This window comes from Scyliorhinus canicula, chromosome 8 (assembly GCF_902713615.1).
Source record: "Scyliorhinus canicula chromosome 8, sScyCan1.1, whole genome shotgun sequence".
NCBI classification, from domain to species: domain Eukaryota; kingdom Metazoa; phylum Chordata; class Chondrichthyes; order Carcharhiniformes; family Scyliorhinidae; genus Scyliorhinus; species Scyliorhinus canicula.
The window spans coordinates 165,264,170-165,284,556 of NC_052153.1; the positions used below are offsets into that span (position 1 = coordinate 165,264,170).

The 20,387-nt window shown below is 44.1% G+C and overlaps 1 protein-coding gene across 1 annotated transcript in view; it reads left to right on the top strand.

Moving 5' to 3' along the window:
* The window catches only part of sorbs2b (sorbin and SH3 domain containing 2b), a 531,274-nt gene that overhangs the window by 419,590 nt on the left and 91,297 nt on the right, over positions 1–20,387 (top strand). Inside the window, exons 14-16 of the mRNA XM_038805638.1 lie at positions 7,991–8,074; positions 8,791–8,856; positions 20,136–20,185. Coding sequence (XP_038661566.1) covers positions 7,991–8,074; positions 8,791–8,856; positions 20,136–20,185 — 200 coding nt within the window. The remainder of the gene's footprint in view (positions 1–7,990; positions 8,075–8,790; positions 8,857–20,135; positions 20,186–20,387) is intronic.

The window sequence follows — 20,387 nt, forward strand, 5'->3', positions numbered from 1 at the left end:
ATTCCCAGCCTTTGAACTTCTTGTAGCCACAGTATTTACATGGTTAGTCCAGTTCAGTTTCTGGTCAATGTTAACCCCAAGGATACAGATACGCTGGCAACACCGTCAACTATCTAGCTTCCTTTAGAAATTCAGACAAGTTGATAAGGCAGAATCTTCCTTTTTAGAAGATATGCTTGGATTTCCTAAAAACCTTCTTGTTTGTCATATTTTTATGACTTGCAACCTGCCAAGTTAATAGGCCTGTAAATTCCTCATTCTAGCTTATTGTCCTATTTAAATATTGGTGCTATGTAGGCCTCTCTCAGAAACATAGAAGAACCTAAGATACGATGAACCAATGATCTTGGACTGTGATTCAAAGAGCACAGCTCCCATTTATTTAAACACCCTGGAATGGATGGCATCAGGGTGAGCAGCCATTATCTGCATCTACCTTAAACCGCTCATTAATTATTGTTAACCTAACATCTTCAATTGTGGAGACTGTCTAAAATGTAGCCACTAGAAACCTCTTGTCATATCTTGGAAGTTTACCTGACCATGTCTTGTAAAATCCTTAAATCACTCTACATCAGGGGTTTTAAAACTGAGGGCCATTCCAGACAGTTCTCACTCAAGGCCTGTTTGCAGGTTTACAGGGTGGTGGTATGTGGGTGACCGCCTAGGGCATTGTAGTGAAGAGTAATTAAATAAGATTAACGAGTAAACATGGCTCTCGCATTCTCCACGCTCCCGCTCTCTCGCTCCCGCTCCTGCTACACCCCACGCTCCACATTCTCCACGCTCCCGCTCCTGCTACACACCTGTTTAGAGTAGACAAGACCTGCAATGAGAAGTAGGTGTACCCATCAAACTGATATCTGTAATTAAACATTTTCATAAAAGGATTATTAAAGCATTTTACATGAAGCACTTTCATTTGAAGACTATGATATGGTATATCATTTAGATGGGGTGCGTGATTGCTAATCCATTTGTAAAAAAGTCCTTCAACCAACAGAGGAGTGAGAAGTACTACTCTAAATCTTGATGGTCTTTGACCCTGGACCATGTTCGAAGATTATCTTGCCCTTGCTCTCAGACCGACCCGCCCATATATGCTCGTTTAGCTCATCTGATGTAAACTGTTGTTGCCCTCAATTGCTTTTGGTATCTATCCCTCTTTCATTGAGAATTATTATCCTTAAGACTGGTTAAATATTTTTGCCATTGCCTAATTTGTTTCTGGACATGACCAGTTTGGTCATAGTTTTAGTCATTTGGTTTTGTTTTGTCATGTGGCCTTCTCATTTAATCCAGTGATATGTATGGCTACCGTTTATGTTTGTGTGATTTTGAAGGCATTCCTATTTTCTTCAGGATTGCAATATTTGTCACCTAGTAGGACTATGAATAAATCTTGAATAAGTCACCTGCCGTCTTTGCTAATTTAACGTAATTCATACCGGTCATTCATGGCTCTCTTGGCTTGCCTGATCACTGAAAAACTAATATGGTGAACGTTAAACCTCCACCACCAAATGGAAAAGCGAAATATGTTCAAAGGGAACGCAGGGTTCAAAATTGGGAGGATTTTGCAAAAAAAAAATTATTTCCAGTTCAAGTCATTTAATGTAAACCAGCTTGGTTAAAAAAAAAGTTTGCACAGGCTGATGTTTATTAATTAGATCCAAATCTAAGCCAGTTTATAAACATGCCTTGGATATTTGCAGTGGTTGCCGTTCCTGAGGACGATCATGAGCCTCTGTTTCAGTGGAAAGAGGAGGAAGCGAGTTAGACCTTTGGCCCGAAGGATTTATTGGGTAACTGAGGATTTCTTGGATGACTGGTGTGTTATAAGTTCAGACTGAATATGGGAAGTCATCTCATAGACATCCATTGATTACTGAATCTGCTGATGCTATTTTCTCAATCCCACCACACCAAGAAATTGGTGAAGTCGCTTTATTGTTTGTTCTCAATTCAATTCCTTGTGGATGATTTTATGTATTCAGCAAGTGATTTATTGAGATGCTTGCTTAGAATTTGTTCATTTGTCCAAACGAGAAGCACTGAAGTATGAATGATATATGCTAATGCAGGGTAAAGGTAGAGGGGATGGTTTAGCACAGCACAGTGGGCTGAACAGCTGGCTTGTAATGCAGAACAATGCCAGCAGTGTGGGTTCAATTCCTATACCTGCCCTAAACAGGCGCCGGAATGTGGCGACTAGGGGCTTTTCACAGTAACTTCATTGAAGCTTACTTGTGACAATAAGCAAGTATTATTATTAGGTGCACTATGATCAACTATACCTTCATTAGCCACCATTAAAGTTATCTTCTATTTGGCAACCGTAAATAATAATTTTGATCTCATCTTGTTAAATATGCAGATATTCTGTGATTCAAAGAATGGCTCAAAACGTCCGATCATAGTTGGAATCCCTGGATGGAATTTTCCCATTTTTGCACCAACTGCTAGTTGAGCCAAGAAAACTGGTGTGCAGTTCGCTGGCTTTTCTCACAGAATAACCCAGCACTTTGTGCAAAGAAAATCTTCAGGCGTGGCCCATCCTGGGAGGGTTGGGCTGGAAAAAGCCAGCTATGCTGGGAAACCCGAGTTCGGGGCACTCTTTAAAAAGGGTGGCCCAATCACCGATTTAAAAAAAAAAACAACGAACCCCATCCCCCCCACATGCACTAGGAAACCCACCTTCCCCTTCCCTCCTCTCTCACTCACCCCCAAATGGAGCTCCCCAGAGACATAGGGCAGTGCCAGGCTACCGTCTGGGCATGCACCTCTCCCCCTGGAGGCTGTGTTACCCCAGCGGGTTCCCTTCACCTGGTTCTTGTTTTTAAATTCCTGTTGCAAACCCCGCCAATGTCACTGCCTAGGGGAGGGGGGTTTGGATGCGGGACAATAGGATCACAAGATCTTGCTGCCGATATTCACAGTTATTGTGCCTCGTGAAATTCTGCACTCGTGTTGTCGTTAGCGCTCGTGGCGAATGTGAGTGCAAAATCACAGCCCCAGAGTCCAACACTGATTAGACAGAAAATACCCACTTACTCCCCGCTTACTCCTCACTCAGTGCAGGAACCTTCACAGAGAACAGCAAAGAGCATCAGCGCAGAAGCCACATCCCTTTTTATGGAATGTTAAGTGTCTACAGATTATGCTTTTGTGCTGGACATCATCCTTTCATAATTTATTGGTATTAATAGTATGACTTGAACCTTTTGATATCCCATAGTTTGTTCCAGTATGATTTCCACATAGCATCCTCAAATTCCTGACCAAGTATATAACTGCTCCTTCTCTGACATTGGACAATTTAATTCAGTCTGTTGGCTGCAGAGGATTGTGGAATGATCAAAGCCTCTTTCATTTTGGGAGCCTGAATGCCGTTCAGATGAAAGAATGAGGAATGCTTCATTCATCATTGATTTATGATTTTGTGGAAGTGTTCTGCTGCCCAGTGAGAACTCTGTTGAAGCATTAGGTTTGCAGCCACACCTTGTGGAATTTTGAACATTCAAATGCATCTTTTCCCAGTGAGTGAAATCCGGAATCAGCCTGTCCAATTCTACTGATAATCACCTGAGTCATTCAGATGCTAAATATCAGGGGAAATCAGTCTGAGAGATTAAGGCAAATTCGTAATCGTAATAGGTGCTGCTTGGCAATTTGATGGACGCCTTTACTAGAAGTCGCTGTTCTAGCCATCGAAGGAAACATTTTCTTTCATTCTTCATACACTCTCAGATAATTTCATTTCTACATTTCACAATAAGTGACTATATTTAATAATTTGTTTGGCATGAATTTATCGCATTTCTAATGCATTGGGTTGCACAATTTTATTGTTACACAGATCATTAACCACAAGTTTACTTCAGAATTCCTGGAAAATCGCTCTTTGGTTAATGGGCTATTATGATTTCATTAAATTGTTTTCAGGAATCGTGTTTAGCCATTTAAGCACCTTCCACATCTCCTGCATTGCAGACTTAGGATTCAGCAGTTCGCACGCAGACAGAAAATGTTACTTCCTCTCAGGCCACTTTCTCCTCCTCCTCCAGCCATTTTGATATTCCATAGGCATTTACTTGATGATCTATGGAAGGTGGGAGGCCAAACCTCATCCCTTTGTAATTGATAGCAGGAAGATGCATCATCTCCCAGATTATTATCTGTTTAATCAGCTGGGGAAATAATGCTTTAAATTAACAGCTGCTTAAAACGTTCGAGGCAGATTTATCCCTGTAAGCGAGTGCATCAATTTGTTTTGAGGCTAGTCATAGATCTCGTAATGGTTGTCTAGATTGTTATCCATTGTACCTGTCATAAACAACGTAACCTATTTCACCTTAGTCAAAGTAAAAGTAATTATTGGTTACTCTTTCCTGGATTAGAGAAATGTACTCTTATAAAAAACGTTGACACCTAATGATAGATTTGTTCATAGAATCATTGAATCCCTGCAGTGCAGAAGGAGGCCATTCAGCGCATGAAGTCTGCTCCGATCCTCCAAAAGAGCACCCCTGCTAGGCTCACTCCCCTGCAACCCCATAACCCCACCGAACGTTCAATAATAATCTTTATTGTCACAAGTAGGCTTACATTAACACTGTTCGGGTACAGGGAGGGAGAATTTAGAATCTCCAATTCACCTAACAACACGTCTTTTTGGGAAAGTGCAGACTCCGCACAGACAGTGACCCAAGCCAGGAATTGATCCTGGGACCTTGGCTCTTAGACACGAATGAGTAATTTTACCTTGGTCAATCCACTTAACCTGTACATCTTTGGACTGTGGGAGGAAACCGGAGCACCCGGAGGAAACCCATGCAGACACGGGGAAAAAAGTAGTATGAGCTCCTCCGGTGTGGTCATCATGTCTATCCAGAGATTCAACAGTGGTTGCGAGAAGATCCTCATCTTCATTGAGGAACACTTGCACTTCAATCAATGTTTGAGTGGTGCCAGCTCCTGCTATGGTGGAAAAGTTCCTCCAGTGCAGGCATGCTGTTCAGGCCTCAGACATTGAAAAAGATCCAGGCTAAAAAAAAGCACTCCGACAGAGAACCTGCTCTTTCTGGGAAGGGATTCAGCACAGGAGAAACCCCAGCAGATAAAAAAGATAATCTCCGGGTAAGCGTTCTCTAGGGCGGCCTTCAGGACGCGCGACAATGCAGAATCGGCGAGCAGAAACTTATAGCCAAGTTCCGCACACATGAGTGCGGCCTCAACTGGGACCTGGGATTCATGTCGCATTACATTCATCCCCCACCATCTGGCCTGGGCTTGCGAAATCCTACCAACTGTCCTGGCTTGAGACAATTCACACCTCTTTAACCTGGGGTTACCCCAATCTCTGGATCTGTAAAGACTTAATTACTTGCAAATGCTCGCATTCCAAGCATTGTCTGGCATCTTTAAATTTGTCTATACATATGTTTCTGGAACATACCCCTTTATTCACCTGAGGAAGGGGCAGTGCTCTGAAAGCTAGTGTTTGAAACAAACATGCTGGTCTTTAACCTGGTGTTGTAAGACTTCTTACTGTGCTCACCCCAGTCCAACGCCGGCATCTCCACATCATGGATAAAAAAGCAGTCAGACAGAGCATCTCGTCTTTCCAGGAAGGACGTCATAACAGAGGAAACCGCAGCAGAAAGAAACTGCGGTTAGAAACAACACCTGCTCCTTCTAGGAAGCACTTCAGAACAAAGGAAAGTCCTCTATGAAAAAACTGTAGTTAGAAATACCTGCTCAAAAGAGGCAGACCTTCAGAGTCAATGGACTATGACTATGAAAAGCTATAAAAACAAAGCCATACCCTCCTTTGAAATAGTCTGGACCTGCCACTCAAGAGGCTTGCAAGAGGTACTGGGCCATGAAATCGAATGTAAACATCACAGTTCAAAGCTTATTGGTTTCTCAGTAAGTCCAGAGCCTTGAAAAGGTTAAAGAGGAATTAAATTGAATGGGAGAAAACTCTTCAAAGATTTCCAATACATCAGAGGGAAAGCTTTAACCTTCATCTGACAGATCTTTGAATTTGACATACTAGGAGAGACATCAAAGATTTTCAAGGCTTCGGAGGGAAGACTTCACCTAACTGATCTTTAAAATTGACATGCTGAGAGCTTAACGATTTTCAAGGCTACTGGGGAAGACTTGCCACATAACTCCCATCCCGGGAAACACCCCTCCAGCCCAGCCTAAGCCTCCCAAAACCCCACCTCCCCTGAAGAACCCCACTTGGCACCCTGGAGGTAAGTGTGGAGAGGGTACTCACCCCTTTGTTCCTCCTTGGGGTCCAAGGTTCCTAGTCCCCATTTTTGTTTTTATAAATTTAGAATACCCAATTCATTTTTTCCAATTAAGTGGCAATTTAGCATGGCCAATCCAGCTACCCTGCACATCTTTGGGTTGTGGGGGCAAAACCCAGGCTAACACATGTAGAATGGGCAAACTCCACACGGACAGTGACCCAAAGCCAGGATCGAACCTGGGACCTCAGCGCCGTGAGACAGCAGTGCTATCCACTGCGCCACCGTGCTGCCCTTAGTTCCCATTTTTAGGGACCAGTATTGATTCGCGCCCAGGTGACTTCCCTGAAATTCAGCTCAAATGGCAGACAGAGTGCCAAAATAACCCCAACTCGGTCACATACCATCCTGAAAGTTCCTCTCCCTCTTTCCCATGGAAGCAAGCTGTAGAATTTATTGGAGTAACCAGGGAGAGGAGTGGGTCAAATGAGGGGGAATGTACATCCTATCCCCAAATGATCTCCGATGGAATGAAATATTCCCAGAAATGATGTTTAGTTTGCTGCCACTAAAACTCACTGGTAAGAAGACTGGCTGGACTTGGAATTGTGGTCTTGTACTGCCTTTCTCTGCCTCCATACACTAAATCAATTCACTCAACTGCCGAACAATTCATGAGGTATTAAAAAGGCAAATATAATAGCCAAGATCACTTTAAGCAGCTGTAATTGGGGAGTAGACAAGTAAAGAAATATTTTGAATTCGTAGTAATCTTACAAATGTCTCAACACACTTCAAATGTAATGATTTGCTTTGAAGTGTCGGGATATTGGTGCAGACAGCCCACTTCAAAATTCCTTTCCAATGTCAGATTTCCTCTGTTTCTTGCTTTAAAGACTTGTGTTAATTGGTTGCATGTTCAGTGGGAGTCTCTTTGATGCATGGCTCTTTTGTATTGAGTCGTCTAACCCAAGCACAGCCTGTGATGCCTTTGCGTTAACACATAAGCTTACTAATAAATTTGTTCTGGTGCGTTCATCAGAAAAGTGTCCCTTGAACACTTGATATTGAAATGAACCTTGATAACAGAACCAATGTGGATTTTGGTTTGTTTCCTAGTTTGCATTAACTTCTTTAGTTTGTAAAGGCGTCTGCAGCCTGACAGGGTGGAGATAGTTGAATCCAGACAGTGGGTTCCAAACCATCAAGAGTCACTCTGCAGTTCAGTAACCAATAACCACTTGCCCATTGATGATCCCCGGCTGTTGCATATTTCTGTAGAATTTACGAGTTCTGTTCGTGCCTCTGCAAGAAAACATTGCCTCTTACTGTCAATTGTGCCTTGTGTGTTTGCTGCCCTCTGCTGCCCGTGCTTATGAGAAATCCTTGTGATTCCCAGCATACTGGATACAACAGGGTGAACTGTGCTCCATTTTGGCTGGCACATAATAGCCCCCATTTAAATGAATGCAAACATGTTTAATATAAACAAAAAGTGCTGAATGATACCTTTACAGTGTGAGAAGAGTGACCATTTCTAAAATAAAAATCTCCCTCTGTAGGCACTACAAAATTGCATTATTTATCCCATACCGTTTTAACTATAATTTAATTTTGCTTCCCATTTTGTTTCTGTATGTGGAGTTTTGGGTTGATGTGATTTGACATTCCCATTTTGTTTAGTTTGCCTCTTTCCTCTCCCTTTTTTCCTTTCACCTCTGCTTCAGGGTGGGCGAATAAACCCAGATGAAATAGATTTAGAAAACGAACCCTGGTATAAATTCTTTTCAGAACTGCAGTTTGGACGCCCGGTAAGTGAGGTGATGTGATGCGAAGCAGTATTAGTAATCTGCATCTTCATAATTGTAATTCATTGCAAAGGAACAGTCTGTATTCACTGTTAAAAGAATGATTGCCGTGCTAACGTCAATCTCTGATTTATAGACCTTATATAAAGTAGGTTAACAGCCTGTAGCATTTTGTAGTCATATTGTAGATTGGAGATTCTGAACCTCCCATTGATTGGTTTTGAGCCTTGAACTGCTCCTTCCAGTTTATTTGTTTCGATCCACTTTGTGACAGCCAACTCTTAATGATTATCAAGGAAGAAATGAATATAGTTGTACACTTGTAGCACTCCCAAAAGCCACTAATACAATAACTCCAAGACTGAAATTACTGGTATATCTCAAATACCCTGGACCATTGCCACATAGTCTGGCATTAATTAATGGCATTTTTAAACCACTTGCTTTAACCAGATGGTAACATGACTTGATTTTCAACATTTTAACAATTGATAGCTAATATTTGCAAACATTTAGTCCCAGGGCCCCTGTGTAGAAAGGCATATTGTCACTTCCACTTTTGCCTCCTCATTTTCATTCTGTTGGTACTTCTGTGTTTATATTGTGCCACATGTTGCTTTTGACACCTGAGCTTTTTAACCATGTCACCTTTTCCATGTGTTGTGTCCCATTTGACTTTCCTCTGCACATCTCTCCACCTCTGCCTGTGTTGCCATCAGCCTCCCAAAAAGCTTTTGGATTATCTGCCGGAAAGTTCTCCCCATGTTTCAGCTGATAATATAAAGGTAACTACTGATTCTTTATCCTCAAAATGCTGTATTTTCCCATCACATTTTTATCATCGTTTTACCATGATCATTATCACTCTTCAGTTCATTAAGGTATTGCATTTGCACAGTGGTTGAGGTCCTTTTGTCATTTCTATCAGCTCTGGAATTGCAGTTACCAATGCTTCTGGAATAATGCTTAGGGCATGTGTATGACATTCTCTGTCTCCAATTTTAGCAGACATGTTAACCTGTTTAAGATAATGAGTTGACGCCATTTATTAAATGATGGGCTGAGGAGTGCCATACTTGATGAAGGAGCTACACGCTCCGAAAGCTAGTGATTCCAAATAAACCTGTTGGACTTTAACCTGGTGTTGTAAGACTTCTTACTGTGCCCACCCCAGTCCAACGCCGGCATCTCTACATCATGGCTACAAAAGATCCAAGCTGACAAGAACAGGCATTGCACCTCATCTCGCGCTTGGTCCTACATTTGATCTTATCCAAGAGGTCAAGAGGTGTTTCATCTATTACAATTATTAACAATAATCATGTTGACTTACCTCTTGATTCGGAAAGCTGTGATTCAAGCCTCATTTTGGGATTTAAGCCTGCAAACACAGCAGTGCAGTGATTACCTTACAGGGCTAGTAATCAGTGGCCTGGGCTGTTAATCTAGAAAGCACAACCTTGATTTTCATGGACAACCAGGAACCCATTAGCGGGTGATCAAACTGATCAAGCCAGGGAGGTGGAAGCTCTTTCAGTTTCATGATCAGATCTCATTTAGATAAATCCATTCAAATTGCCCATCTTTGCATTGCCAGGTTGGCAGTGCCAAGCTGCCCAGGTGGCACCATACCCATGCCGGGGATTTGGCCCCGGGGGGGGTGCCCTTTCCATATGAGGTAGTGCGGGGGTGGGGAGGCTTGATGACCCTCTTATTTGTGAGTTGGGGTGTTTGGGGGGGTTTAAGAGATCGGGGCGCCATGTAAAAATGGTGCCGCGTTCTCCGCCTGCACTGGCAAGCGACAGTTGTTCATGCAGGAAATGGGACTAAGTTCGTCTTCAGCAGGGCGTTCCTCGCTGAGGCCCAGAAATGCAGCTGAGTCCCGCTGGCAGCACCAGGAAACACCGGGCTAAATGCACATGGCATGGGACTCCGGCGTTATTTACCGACCACGCCGCCATGTGATTTTCGGCAGGCCGCCAGCGGGATTTACCGGTCTCGCTGCTGTCAACGGGATTTCCTGTTGACTGCACCCCTCACCGTCGGGAAACCTATGCGCCAGCGTAGGACCGGAATTTCCCTAAATCCTGCCCTCTGTTTCATTTCAGGTAAAACACACCCTTAGTCATTTTATTGGGCCTTGGGGAGTTTCTCCCCGGTCTAGCCCACAATGAAAAACTTTCTCAGCAGTGAGGAGCTGAACTCGCTGGTGAGGCTGGCTCCTCCAAGATCTGGCAGCCATTTTGAAAGGGTTCCCCAATCTCTAAGCTTGAGGGTCCCCACAGACCCCATCCTTGGGCAATGTCACCCCTGACACATGCGCATTGCCACCCCCCCCCCCAAGTGAGGACACCTGGCTATGAGTTTGCTGTGGGCCACCACCTTTTCAGGGCTTCCCACCCCCCCTTTCGGGCTATTCCTCCTTTCAAGATCCCCACCCTGCACCCCCAACCTTCAGGAAGCCCCTTCATACCTGCCCTTCACCACCCCATCCTTCATGATCATTTGATGTGGATATCTTCTCTGGGTCAGGACCCAGGGTATCTAATGGCTTATTTAACTATGTTTATCTGGATCTCGCTCAGCGAGGACGAGATCCAGATCGCGACGTCTCACAAGATCCTGTTAGATCTCACAAGGCATCCTGATGTCGCAAATCACCAGAGAACTCTCACATAATTTTAACAACTGTGTTTCGTCCCCCAAGTCGGGCGTGATGAGGCCGTCCAATCGCACCCGTAGTTTGGTATGACCTACCATTTGAGCCACTCTGTTGTCTCAAACAGCTATTTTAGTAGAAAGGTGCACCACCACTTTGAGGGCACCTTTTTTTAAAAATTGAGATACAGAAGGTTGCCCCATTCTACAGATACAATATTCGAACAAAGCTTGCCGAATTGGACATGAAAGGTTGTATGGCATTGCATGATGAAGAACGGGGTACATTAACTCAGCCATAACCAGAAAGGAGGTTAATTGTTCACTTTATTCTGTCTGTACAACTTTGCTGCAAACAGATGGGCTGTTCATCTATCGACATAACACCTACATTTAAGAAGTAGTTAATTGCTGTGATTCACGTTGTGTTCTCCTGAGGATGCGATGAGGTGAAATATAAATTTTTTTTTTTTTTTTATAAATTTAGAGTACCCAATTATTTTTTCCAATTAAGGGGCAATTTAGAGTGGCCAATCTACCTATCTTGCACATCTTTGGGTTGTGGGGGTGAAACCCACGCATACACGGGGAGAATGTGCAAACTCCACACGGACAGTGACCCAGGGCCGGGATTCGAACCCGGGTCCTCAGCGCCGTAGGCAGCAATGCTAACCACTGTGCCACCGTGATGCCCTGAGGTGAAATATAAATGCCATTTTTGTTTCGGACGTCAGTTGTCCAAATATTTCTCCTCAAGCTTGTTTTTATTTACTACTTAAACTAAAATCTTGATTGCGGTCAGTCTGAGGGGGGATCCAAATGGTGCAGTGACCTAAATCATTGCATTTTCTTTCACTTCTGGGCCTGGACTTGAGTACCATCTGGACAAATTATATACACAGAGCATTAAGATTTTAGCCACAGCATTGTTTATTTCATATCTGTTTTTTCAAAAAACTCTCCTGTCTCTCTCCTTTTATGCTTTAACCTTTTGACTCCGACACAGTTATATGTTATCAGTAATTTATCAGACACTTCAACCAGTTTATTACAAAAACGTTTTATCCATATGCCCTCATTTGCAAGATGAATAAAGGACAAACGCTGGTTCATGATTCAATCCAGTTATATTCACAATTCTATCACTCACAGTTGAGCTCTAGGTATTACTCACACTTAGTGAAGGAGGCTGGCCAGGCTTCGATCACCCAATGTGGATATCTTCTCAGCCGATGTGGGTATCTTCTCTGGGCCCAGAACCCAGGGTACCACCTTCTTGCGATAGTTGTGCCTGGGGGACTGCCAGGTTATCACTGAAAACCCGTTCCAATGTTCCTTCTTTTATACCGGTTCTCCTAGCATTGAGTCATAGGTATACAGCCACGTCTTGCCTGAGTTCTTTTGTCCCATCCAGACTCCGACTTGTTAATGGGAATAAACAGGATACTCCTGTTCAACCAGGGTGATTCAATCAAGATCCAGTGGCCTGTGAAACACTCTTCTCTGATCAGCCTTGAGCCCATTATGGAGTCCGATGGCCCCTTTTGTTTGTCCTGCTGCAAAGTTGATCATTTGTGTCTGGAAGATCCTTACATATTCATAGCATAGTCTTGTTCTTGTGTAAATGTGAGTAGGTAATCACAAAAGTCCATATAGCAATGTGTTGACTTGGGTGCTCTTGCAGATGGCCAGTATCGATTCCAGCCAGGGCCTCATTTGGCAGTTTCTGTTTCGGGCCTATGGGTCTTTGCAGCCTGTTCCCAGTACCGCACATACTATTGAAAATAAGCCTTGGTTGGTAGTTAGCCTGTTGTCAGTTGAGAATCCAAAATACTGTGTTACAGTCCAACTGGGAGTTTGATTGGAAAGGGGAGGGAAAAGCTGCCACAATTGATTGTGTCCTGCCAGTCAATGACCTACCAGGGTCACAATTGCCTGAGGAAAAGACTGCAGCTTATCCCATCCCCCCCCCCCCCTCCCCCGCCCCCCGCCACTTCCAATGGAAAGAATGTGGCTGTAAAAAGAAGCAATAAACAGACTAAATGAAAATATATATTAAAAACACTCAACCAAATTGTAGCGTCTGGCAAAATACAGACTGTTGCTTTTTCTGATATTAGGAATCCTTGGACTTGTCCGATAGTAAACAAACTGCTTAAGTACATAGTACATAGAACATACAGTGCAGAAGGAGGCCATTCGGCCCATCGGGTCTGCACCGACCCACTTAAGCCCTGACTTCCACCCTATCCCCGTAACCCAATAACCGCTCCTCACCTTTTTGGTCACTAAGGGCAATTTATCATGGCCAATCCACCTAACCTGCATGTCTTTGGACTGTGGGAGGAAACCGGAGCACCCGGAGGAAACCCACGCAGACACAGGGAGAACGTGCAGACTCCGCACAGACAGTGACCCAGCGGGGAATCAAACCTGGGATCCTGGCGCTCTGAAGCCACAGTGCTAACCACTTGTGCTACCGTGCTCCTCCCTAAAATATTGACCAGGACAATGAGCCCTGAAAAATAAGGAATAGGAGGAGGAGTGAATTACATGGCCCATTGGACCTGCTCTGTAGGATCATAGGTGATCTTTGGCATAAACACCATTTTCCTGTCGGCTCACCATATCCCTTGATTCTAAAGAGAGACCAAGTATCTGTCTGTCCCTCTCAGCCTTAAATATATTCAACGATGGAGCATCCCCAAACCTCTGGGGTAGAGAATTGCAAAGATTCACAGCCCTTTGAGTGAAGAAATGGCTCCTCATACCTGTTGCTGTCGGCAGGTTTGTGAATGATCTCTCTGTGACGTTTCACTTCTCCATTTGTCATTTAGGGTATGATGTAATGGAGGACGTGAGGGAGAAGGAAGATGCGAAGACCCTCCCTCATTGGAGTGTTTATTGGGTGGGCAGGAATGGGATTCTGTTTGCATATGGAAGGAGGCCCCCCCCCCATCCCCAGGCTTCCCTCTTTTGTTTCCTTTTCTCCTGGCTCACCTTTGGGCACACTTCTTTCCCATTCTTAATAGAGACTGTTGTTCAGAATGCTGGTATTCGGCCAGCTGTTAGGAGGTGCGTGAAAAGGGTTGATTTTTCTTCCTTCTCCTGCACACTGCAGAGGAAGTCAGTTGGTCCTTGTGTCGTAGAATCCCTACAGTGCAGAAGGGAGGCCATTCGGCCCATCGAGTCTGCACTGACCATCTGAAAAAGCACTCCACCCTAATCCACTTCCCTGCCCGATCCCAATAACCTCTTGATCTAAACCTGATCTGCACACCCCTGGACACTAGGGGCAATTTAGCGTGGCCAATCCACCTAACTTGCACATCTTTGTGACCGTTGGAGGAAACCCACGTAGACACGGAGAGAATGTGCAAACTCTACACTGTCACCTGAGGCCAGAATTGAATCTGTGTCCCTGGCACTGTGAGGCAGTACTGCCAGCGACTGTTGTTGCCACCCTCGTGTTGCTGTATCATGCAAGTCTAATCAAGAACAAATCAGACCTGTTGTCCTCCATTTCATCATCCTGTACACTGGAACTCCATTTTGAAGCTTCAGGGATTCAGTCACATTAAAACAAGCAGGTCGTCAATATATAAATGTTAGTGGGGATCAATGAGAGGATGGATTTTTTTAGACCCAATGGATTTTTCCTGTTACTGACAACTCCTCTATTCTCTTACTGTCTCACACTATAGTGTGTCATGTGATACTTCAATTACGTGACTCCATTGTTAAATCACGGCATTTTAGTACACGGGAAATCCTTTGACCCATTCTTTTTATGTACATTGCAGGCAGTGCCAGAAGTAAATTAGGAATCCAAACCCGAGTGACAGTAATTTATTTATGATGGGTCAACAAGAATGTAGTACTCTATTTTAATTTTAAGTTAATTACATTTATCGTAGTGAATTGAAATGTAATAAAGTTTCTTTCTGCATACTAAAGTAAAGCAAGTTCAAAGACGAGAGATGTCCAAATTCACTAATTGTGCAAAATTGCTGAATGTTGGGTGAAACAGAAGCTGATTTGAACAGTTTTCCACAACCAGACAGTGGGGAACATTGAGCTAATATTATGTTAAAGGTCAATTGGCGTCTCTAATCATTGCTTTAGAAAGCTTTCGCTGTTTACCACAGAATCTTTTGTAGCATAGTTCACAATTATGTGTTGTACTATTGTGTTCGACTTGCCTTTTCAGTGTCATGCTACTGTTGGTGTCAATCTGTAACTGTGGTTAGCACAGTTGCTTCACAGCTCCAGGGTCTCCAGGGTCCCAAATATATGCATGGCATGGCTTACGAGGGATTCCCGAGGCTATCGGGCCATAATCTTAAGTGGGCAACCCGATAGTGAGGTCCCGTGGCCAGTTCCCCCCCCACCACACTTCAAAGCAGAGTCGAACCCACCCACACCACACAACAGCCCCCCAACCCTGGATGACCCCCCCATCCCCAAGTACCGGGGTGGATGACGGGGGACCTCTCTGCGAGGTGGACGTATTAACTCCATGGCACTATTTGAAGGCCAGGAAAGAGTTTTCCCAATGTGCTGATGGACATTTCTCCCTCAGGGAACATCACTAAATCATATTTTCTGGTTATTTATTGTGTTGCTGTTTGTGTGACGTTGCTTTGTGCGAATTAGCTGCCGTATTTTTTACCAACTGTAATGATTAAAATTCAAAAATAGTTCATTGGCCGTGGGCCGTGCAAATGCTGATACATTAATGCAAGGCCTTTCCTACAAGCCATTCTGTACCTGGAAATAAAATACAAAAGACTTAAAAGGATTAATGATTAAATTTTACCTTTCAGTGAACCTACGCTGAATGTACATCCTCATCAAAGTTGTAAGATCACTTGTTATTTGTTGACCTTAGTTTGCAACCTCACATGCCAACCTCTTAAATGTACTGTACTGCTGGGAGTGAAGTCACAGGCCTCATTTTTTGATATGCTGGCAAACTGCTGTTTTTCTTTTGACACCATAAAGGGTTTAATTCTCATGATTTCCTCTAAATCTGATAATTCCACACTCTCCTTTACCTTTTCACACAGTTCAGTGGCATGAGGTTGAAGGAAATTATCATGGAAATCCCCCCCCCCCCCACCCCACCCCCCACCCCCCCCCCCCCCCCCCCCCCCCCCACCCCCGCAGGGTGGGTCGCACCATCTTTTTGTAACATTTGATACTTTTTTTCTCAAATGTAGAGCCAACCTGTTTCTTTTTTTCCCTATGAAGCAAAATTGATCGGGTCTGATTTTACCAGCACTAAGAACCCAGAGTCCAGCTGTGAAGTACCTGATTCACGCCAGTGATAAATTGAGAAAACGGGCATAGACTTTCCTTGGAATTATATGTGCTGTGTGTTAAGAATCCAGGGGCGTGATCAAATGGCCTCGACGCGCCAGACTCAATGATGCAACAAAGCCGTTAAACCTTGCAAAATCTCGCCGGGCGAGATCCAGATATACATATTTAAATGAGCCATTGGGCTCTTTTAAATATGTCAGCTCCCGATTCTCCTGAGGCCTGGGAACGAAGGCCTGTGAGACCAGGCCATGGTGCCATTTAGCACTAGTCCACACAAATGTGGACCAGGCGAAACGGCACCTGGGATCATCTCCCAGGCCATTGGAGACCCTTGGGTGGTCAGGGATTGTGCATGGTGGCACCCTGGCTCGCCCTCTGGAACCCTGGCACCTGGGCAGTACCAGGCTGACACTTCCAGGCAGATGGAACACTGCCAAGCTACCTGGGTGGCAGTGCCCAAGTGCCAGGGTGGTCCTGCCAAGGGCAGGGCCTTAGAGGTCCTATGCCCATGAAAGGGGGATTGAGGGAGATATGAAAGGTGGGGGCGTGGGGTGAAGGGCAGTTATGAAGGGCCTCCTGTAGGTTGGGGGATAAATTGTGGGGGTCCTGAAAGGGGGGGCAAAAAGTGGCATGGGGAGACCTGAAAAGAGGGCGCTCTCAGCTACCCCACAGCAGGATATCCTCGCTTGGGTATGTGGGGTGATGCCCATGTTTGTGGAGGGTGGCATTGCCTGTGGGCGGGGTTTTGGGGGACCCTCAAGCTCACCTTGAGATCGGGGCACCCTTTCAAAATGGTAACCCTGATTTCTGAAGAGCCGGTCCCGGTGGCAGGTTCAGCTCCCCATTTCTGAACAAATTTGTAAGTGTGGGCTACACCAGGGAGAAACTCCCCAAAGCTCAAAAAGATGACTAGGGGCAAAATCTAACGGCTGCCTTGTGCATCATGAGATTTAACGGGATCTCCCGAGACATCGTGAATCGGATTTAGCAAATTTGCATGTTAAAGTGAGCAGCCAGTCTCACTTTAATATGCACTTTCCTGATCTACCCAAATCAGGGATCAGATTCCTTTGCCTCAGAGACCCCAGGCAAGCGGGGTGGCTGGGCTCCGGGCAGGGTGATACCTTGACACCCCGATGCCACCCTGCCGATGCCACCTGGGCGCCCAGAGGTTTCTTTGTCATTCCACTTTGGTAGTCATATTATTTAAATGAATTATCCTTGATAATGGTAGCCATCCCAGCCCCGGAAGCAAAGGAGCGCCCTGCCCATGAAAGGGGAGAGGGATGAGGGGGACTGTGAAAGGTGGGGGTGGAGTGAAGGGCAGCTATGAAGCATACATTTAGAGAAGACGTTGCGGCATATTCTTTGTTCCAGGGTAATCAACATCTTATTGTCGGGAAGGTTGATCAACCTGCTGCTTTGGATTAATTCAAGTATAGTAAGATAACCCGAATGAGTTAAAGTTGAGTGGGTTAATGGTTGGATTCATTTTCTGGAAGGATGAAATCAAACGAGGTGAAGGACTTTCTCCATCCATGTATACCCTGTGATCTGTATCTGTGATGTTCCTATTTCTTTGACTGAGGTAACAGTTTAATTAAAATTGATCTGAAATAATAAGGTTGAATATGAAATGATGTTCACCTGAGAGGCAATGGGGAGATATTTAGCAACAAATAAGGGAAAAGCAGTCAGTTTATGCCAGGCTGTTATTAATCAAAGGCCTATAAGATTGAGAGGGATTGAGTTTCGGAACCACAGGGTCATGCTGCAGCTGTACATAACTCTGGTGCGGCCACACCTGGAGTACTGCGTGCAGTTCTGGTCACCACATTATAGGAAGGATGTGGAAGCTTTGGAAAGGGTTCAGAGGAGATTTACTAGGATGTTGCCTGGTATGGAGGGAAGGTCTTACGAGGAAAGGCTCAGGGAATTGAGGTTGTTTTCGTTAGAGAGGAGAAGGCTGAGAGGTGACTTAATAGAGACATATAAGATAGTCAGAGGGTTAGATAGGGTGGACAGTGAGAGTCTTTTTCCTCGGATGGTGATGACCAACACGAGGGGACATAGCTTTAAATTGAGGGGTGAGAGATATAGGACAGATGTCAGAGGCAGTTTCTTTACTCAGAGAGTAGTAGGGGTGTGGAACGCCCTGCCTGCAACAGTAGTAGACTCGCCAACTTTAAGGGCATTTAAGTGGTCACTGGATAGACATATGGATGAAAATGGAATAGTGTAGGTCAGATAGGCTTCAGATGGTTTCACAGGTCGGCGCAACATCGAGGGCCGAAGGGCCCGTACTGCGCTGTAGTGTTCTATGTTCTATGTTCTATGTTCTAAGAGTGAAAGACGTTCCAACCCATCCTGTTATGATGTGGAATGACTTTAAAAGGAAATATTTTGGGGGCTGTGGGGAAGGAGCAGGTCTACTTGGTTAGTTATATCAAAGAACTGGCATTGCCCTCCTGTGCTGCAGTGGGCTGGATCTTATAGCCAATGGTTTGTTAGACTTGTCCTTCCCCATAGACCTGCTAAAGGCTTTAGCTTGATCTCCACTTCAATCAATACTGCAATAATAGATTCCACAGCCTCATAAATCTATTTTGCTTTTTTAAAATGGTCTCTTGTTATTTGTCCTAAATCATCATATTTAATCTTATATCTGTGGCTCCTCATTCTGGACTCCTCAATAATTCAAAAGTTTTAAATCTACTCCTTCATAATTGAAATCAGCTCTGACAAAAAAAGCGGCAATTCCTTGAATCTTCACTTTTGCGTTTTCTCATATCAGTCAGCATCGTTGTGAGTCTGTGCTCTTTCCTCTCTGTTGACTGAACATCATTCCTATAGTATGCAGCCCAAAATTGTACACCATTACTCTGTGTTCTTACTAAGTTTTTGTATTGATTCAATGTTAAACTGTGACTCACTTAAAGGCAGCGTTGGTTGGCACATAAAATGAAAATGAAAATCGCTTATTGTCACGAATAGGCTTCAATGAAGCTACTGGCAAAAGCCCCTAGTCACCACATTCCGGCACCTGTCCGGGGAGGCTGGTACGGGAATTGAACCGTGCTGCTGGCCTGCTTTAAAAGCCAGCGATTTAGCCCAGTATGCTAAACCAGCCCCGAGGTGAGTATTCTTTATATTCTGCAGTACAGAAGGGGCGGTTTGGGTTTTCTGATGGTCCATTCAGGGAGACCAGGTCTTGGGTTTCAGATATGCAGAAGCGTCCAAGCTGTGACCTGGGAATCCTGCAAAAAGACACATCCATATTTAAAAAGAGACCTTTCTGCATTTTGCACCAAGAATTGTGGACCCATTGCTATTGGAGCAGCTCCATCATATTAAATTCTTGCTGCTGTTGTTCGAAAAATCCTTTTTTATTGTTTGCACTTGACTGGTTGTTTTGACAGCTCTGATAAGGTCATTGTTGAATTGGAGCTGTCTTCTGATGAGATGCTTTTATTCCTGAACAGCGCAGAGTAGAGGATAAATCTAACATGTGTTGTCTAACATTAATGGGATCAAGCCTGCACTCCATCTTCCCCTGGCAAAGAAATATTCACGGTCCTGGAATGAAACAAGATGTTAATCTCACATGTGCTTTGCAAGTACTCTGACCTTCTAGTTTTGCTGGGACAGTCTCACCCAGTCGAAGAACAGATCCTAAATTAAGGAATAACCGCTGTATATTTGCAGTGAGCTTCGGCTGCCAGCTCAGACATAGACACAATTTACACCAAAAATGTAAATGAGCAAATCCTAATTCATGGGGGCAGTTGGCAACACAGATATGGGGCAACAGAGATGAAGGTTATGCACAATTTCATTGTGTAAAGTATTTTTCTTTCTTTGCTTAAGGTTAAGTCCCTTGTATTGACAGCAGCACAAAGGGAAAGAGAAGAGGCCGAGAAATTATACATGTTAAAGTCTCCTTTGTAGAATGATATTATTCAGAAGGAGGCCATTTGGCCCATCATGTCTGAGACATCTAATTAGTCCTGCTCGCCTGCTCTTTCTCCAGAGCCCTACAGAAATTATTTTCAAATATTTATACAATTCTCTTTCCTTACAGGCCTCCTTTTACAGTACTTCAATAGATAGGCAGTTGGAGAGACCTTCCAGGTAAGTGCTAATTGATGCTGTTTTGTTCCATTTTGTTTATCAGGGGCTGTGATCCCTCATTTCAGTTTTTGACAGATAAGGTTTGGACCATATAACTCAACATTTAATAGTTGCCTTTTGGGAATGTGGAACGACTTCCACTGAGATATTTCAGTCAACTCTGTCTATCCATTTAACGGGAGTAACTTTTAACTTGATTTCT